Source organism: Clupea harengus, chromosome 5, assembly GCF_900700415.2.
Source record: "Clupea harengus chromosome 5, Ch_v2.0.2, whole genome shotgun sequence".
Classification (NCBI taxonomy): domain Eukaryota; kingdom Metazoa; phylum Chordata; class Actinopteri; order Clupeiformes; family Clupeidae; genus Clupea; species Clupea harengus.
Window position 1 is genome coordinate 1,572,501 of NC_045156.1, and position 5,339 is coordinate 1,577,839.

Below are 5,339 nucleotides of genomic sequence, written 5' to 3' on the forward strand. Positions count from 1 at the left end.
CTGAATAAACTGTAATTATGTGCCAGTGAGCAGAAATTGTGTTGGCATTGTGCTCAAGACAAAGGAGTGACAATAAAAAAAGAGGCAATGAGTGGGCTAACTCCAGCTGACTTGATAGTCTACTCTTACTTTTCCTCAGAACTTGAGGTTTCAGCCAGTGAATCTCATCACACTGAATATCACACTGTGGAGGAACAAAGGAATGTACTCATCGCCGTGTGAATCTCTGTGTCGGGATCTGTGTAGGTGCAAGGAATAAACAGCAGACTCTTCCTTACATATACCCACTGAGCGAGACACCTCTCATTTGCAGCCATCTTGTCATATTTGCCAGCTCTGTGTTTCCTTTGTTTTTGTTCCCATGTATCCATTCTCATGTAGGCGCTCTCACCAATATTTGATACCTACCTGTATAATGCACTGGCTTGTGTGCTGTTGAAGGAAAAATACATACATTACTACTATGTGAACATAAATATTCCAGCTGCATCTCACACACTGTGCACTTTCCCCACGCACCTTCCTCACTACTAACACTGGTCTTGTATAAACATCTCCAGTGTCCTTTGTCTCTACTAACATTCTCTCTCTCTCTCTCTCTCTCTCTTTCTCTCTTTTTTGTATTTCTTCCCTTCTTCCAATCCTCTGGTAGTCCCTGCCTTAGTGAACGTTAGTTCCTCAGTTAGCGACAGCTTTGCAAATATCAGCTGGATCCCTGGTGGCGAGCCAAAGGATTCAGAGTTATATGTTGCGTATATGAACAACCGTAAGCCAACCTTAACTTCTTCCATTCATCTATGATCTGTTTCTTGTCTATACAATAGTAACTTCTCCCTCGTCTTTCTGCCTGGTGTCGTGTCTCTCATGTGTGTGTAGTCGATTGCCCCATCACCATGTCGATTCATATTCACAGACACTAACACTCCCTGATTGTGCACCTCCTGTAGGTAATGGTAACTGGAAGATGTCAGAGGCATTAAACACCTCAAAGACTTTCCACATCATTGAAGGGCTTGAACCTGGGACTGAGTATACAGTGCGACTAATGACTAAGAACCGGGTTGATAATTCTAGTATTTTTGAAGATGTTATCAAGACCAGGGCCAAAGGTGAGAAGAGAGGGTTTTGTTTGTGTTTGTGTGTGAGGGGGGGGGGGGGGGGGCAAAGCTACAAAGTTTACTTGTGGTTCCTTGTGCTTGATGTTGCATTGTTTGTCAATGAAGAGCAATCACAATGTCCTTGTCTGGAGCTGAAATACACTTTCCGATCAGCAGTTGCTTTGCTTACCAACGTGATGAGCAAAATTACGCAGTGCGTCTCCTCCAAGTTGATTAATTGGACAAGTGGACTGTCTGTTTAATATTAATATGGGTTCATTCTCATTCTGTTTGTTAGCCGCGCGTCCTCAAATTCAGCATCAGACAGCACTCGTCGACTGTAAACATTCAATCAAATGGTGGGGGGTTAAGTCAAGTGAAAGTCATGGAGTGCTCCCTTTCCCGACAGGTCTGGCCAGTATCCACGGAGGCGTATCCACGCAGGGTTGGTTCATTGGCCTGATGTGCGCCGTGGCTCTCCTGACCCTCATCGTGCTCATAGCCTGTTTCGTCAACAGAAACAAAGGAGGAAAATACTCAGGTACTCATGACTTCCAGGTACTCTGTGTTAAAGTACCGTTGGAGCATCTGTTGATTTGGCCTAGAAATGATGAGATATCACAGAGTCACAAACTCCTCGGTGAACGCTGTAAGTATTGCAAGTGTGTTCATTAGTAGTCTTGTTTAGTTTATTATTAACTCTACCTTTGACTGCACTTGTTCCAGAGATGATGACACACACTGCATTCCTGTGTCTTCACTCAAACGGGGCCTTAGATTTAGAAATAGATTTATTGATGATAAAGATTTTTAAAGTTCTGTGTCGCACTGTATTGTTCATTCACCCTGTTTGACAAACAGAAGCGTCCCTTCATGTCTTTGTGCCATGGTCTGTTGCAGTGAAAGAAAAGGAAGATCTCCACCCCGATGTAGAGTCCCAGGGGATGAATGAGGACACATTTTGTGAATACAGGTAACACCAGACACTCTTCAGGTGTCCGTCAACGGAGGGCGGACTTAGATATTTTCGAAATGATGTGCCATCACTTAATGTCACTACCCTATTCTGCATCTCTCCCGACCCAAAAGAACACCCCACATGCATGAGCAATACACGGACCGCCAAAGACACCCCTGACCCGAGACACGTGATAGGTTGAGTAACTGTCAAGTGTGTGTGGCAAACAACAACCGGCCCCATGTGGGCTGTTGTTGTTTACACGTCTGTGACGTTGGTGTCGCCCTGCCTGGCTTGGGACTTGGCTTGTGATGAGATAGAGGTGCTGTGCGAGAACTCAGTAGAGGCATCAGCTTGTTGCTACTTGCTACTGGTTGGAATACAAAAAAGGTCAAATCAGTGCAATACATTAGCATTACAATAAATCTTTCAAAGTCTGTAGCTACGTATATTAGCCAATAAGAAAGGTATTGCATTGTATCCATAGAACTGGTTACATATTTACATTTCTTATGACATTATACATGGTACTGCCATGACATTAATTTGACTGAAAACCGCCTCTCTTTTTTCCAATGGATATACCCTTTTATTTATCTTTATTGGAAAAGGATAGATCTGTTATATGCCTGCTACCTGTTCTGTTAATATAGTATATTACACAGAAACCCCTTGTGCAGACCTGTTTCTTAGTCATCTGTTTGTTCTGCTTGGGAAATCAATGAGAGGTTATTGTCTATAAAGCCAAGTATGCAAGAGCAACAGCAGTTTCTTCCCTGGTGTAAAATGAACAAGACTGTCATGCATTGTGATAACCCACTGTTCTCTGGCCCATTATTAGAACCCCAATGCAACAGATGTGAACATCCACTAGACAATACAAAATGTGCTTTTGAAAATGATATTAACTCACAGAAATCAAGAAATCAGTTATGATGGGCCAGTTCTCACCAGACCAGAGATATACTCTGCAAAATGAATGGCTGCGAAGCACTGATTGTACATCAATTGCCTGAAGTAATATATTACTGGCAGTTTGATAATATGTTCAATGCTAACAGAAGCAGTGAGGTAGTTGTTGACAGGTGGAAAACCACACAATTACTTTTACTTTTACAATTACAATTTTACAATTACAATTAACATATACTGTATACATATGTGAAATACAGAGGGTCAACAATGAATTTCCCCCTGAGATTCCTTCTAATTATCAGTAAATCCTAGTGGGTGTTCACATTTTGATGTTTGTGCTTTGTGATGAAAAAGAATAGCAAATCTGATCCACTGTAATGTCAACTGTACAGCTGTTCGTGGACATTACAGTAGAAATCCAGCAGCAGTAGCAGTGACTACTTTACCCCGTAAACGTCCCGCAAACGTCCCGCAAACGTCCCGCCATTCAGTCAGAAGCATCTCGGCCGTCTTTAATATTGTATCTCTCTCTCGTGTCCCATTGTGCACAGCGACAATGACGAGAAGCCGCTGAAGGGGAGCTTGCACTCAACCAGCGGAGACATCAAACCGGCGGACAGTGGCGAAAGCCTGGCGGACTACGGTGACGAGGAGGCCCAGTTCAACGAGGACGGCTCGTTCATTGGCGAGTACACCGGCCGCAAGGAGAAGCCACCCACAGAGAACAAAGGAAACAGTCAAAGTACGGCGTGAGGTGTGTGTGTGTGTGTGTGTGGTGGGAGAGCAACGCCGTTCATCTTTACGACCAGGGTTCCATTCAAACACTGTTTGTTTTTTGTTGTTTTTGGTCAGGGGAGGGCAGAAAAAATAAATGACATAATCTATCGGAAGCACAACTTCATGTGAATATTAATGTATTATTGTCAGCCACACTGTCTTGCTCGTTTTACAAGGCTTAGTTTATTGCATATTGTAACTGATCTATCATTTCCAAATGTATATATATATGTGTGTATGTGTGGGTGTTTTATATCACTGCAAATCAGTCAAGACTTCTCAGAGCTGCTGGCACTTGCTTTTTTTTGTAAATGCAGCTACTGTTTGTAATCCTCCCAGGTGTCAGAGAGCCTTTCTCATGTCTGTGTTTGGTTTTCATTTTGTAGCAAAGCAAAGTATGTGAAAATTTGAACATGTTATTTTTCAGTTGAAGCAAATATTATTGACATTTTATATTTCAGATGCATTCATTAAATGTGATTTAATATGCACCAAAGGCGTGCACTCATTTGTCACCGATTACACATATTACAAAGAAAAAAAAGAAATATTTTCATTTGTCAACCTCAAAGTTCATTTTAGACAGCTAAAGACACATGCAGGCTATAGGCCAGGCTTCAGGCTATAACTGACTATATTTAGCAAACCTGTATGTATTGATCAGTTAAAAGGAATATGGTTTACAATGTAAGTGGATTCATTTAAGGGATCAGAGCATTACACATGCTTGCTTATAAAGATCACAGGCTCCTGTGTAAAGAACTGTTCTTTTTTTCCACCATTCTCAATCCAGCAGCAGAGTCCATTCTTTGTTAGCCAAAGCAAAAGACTGAACCTGGGAAGCGCAGCCACATTACACACACAGTTGTAATCACACAGCCATGTTGGAGGCAGATTCCAACAGATTAAAGCCCTTCAGGCCCCGTTGTGTGTGGAAGCAGCGGCGTTATGTAAACCCTGTCAAGACAAAGGATGCTCAGCATACGGCAGACGGAGAAAAATGGTGGAAATTGTTGAGGATGTCACAAGGATTCTAGAGGATGCTGTGCTTGGTGCAAGGAGGATGCCTACACACAGGCATCTTCAGCCATGAGGAAGGGCTGTGGGCATAACAGGCCTGTGCAGCTCTGTAGGACCGGAGTAGGTTACCTGTACTCAGAGAGGCTCATTGATATACGTACTCCTGGGGTCATCAATTAGGTGGTCAGCATGCTGCCCGAGCAGAAACACTCGTTAGCTGCACACTAGCTGCATGAAAGAAAAACGAAAGAAAAACAAACATCCATATCTTTACGCATTCATCAAGGTGATAGACCTTAAAATCCAGGGATTATGTCCATAAAAAGGTTATTTATTGACCTGTATGTGCAGGCTTCACCGGTCTCACCATTTCACAATCACTTCATAGCCAGAAAAGAGAAGCACGGCCCATGGTCCAGAGGAAAATCCCAGGTATTATAGGTCACTTCAGAATACTTTTGAAAACTTCTACATAGAGAAAATAATAATTGCACGCACTGTTATTTATTGTTGTTTGGCTACTTGTACTCATCAGATGCACATAAATCCATTTGCATGTGGTTGTTTACAGC

The 5,339-nt window shown here is 42.5% G+C and overlaps 1 protein-coding gene across 9 annotated transcripts in view; it reads left to right on the forward strand.

Moving 5' to 3' along the window:
- Positions 1-4,238, forward strand: part of chl1b (cell adhesion molecule L1-like b) — a 57,418-nt gene extending 53,180 nt beyond the window's left edge. For 5 of the 9 annotated variants that reach the window (XM_031567245.2, XM_031567248.2, XM_031567247.2 and 2 more), the window contains 5 exons: positions 653-766; positions 948-1,109; positions 1,507-1,638; positions 1,998-2,070; positions 3,522-4,238. In XM_031567245.2, coding sequence (XP_031423105.1) covers positions 653-766; positions 948-1,109; positions 1,507-1,638; positions 1,998-2,070; positions 3,522-3,723 — 683 coding nt within the window. In that variant the 3' untranslated portion in view covers positions 3,724-4,238. Of the gene's footprint in view, positions 1-652; positions 767-947; positions 1,110-1,506; positions 1,639-1,997; positions 2,071-2,186; positions 2,253-3,521 lie in introns of those variants that run through there. The other 4 variants (XM_031567251.2, XM_031567253.2, XM_031567254.2 and 1 more) reach the window with 2 other exon arrangements.
- The last annotated feature ends 1,101 nt before the right edge of the window (positions 4,239-5,339 follow it).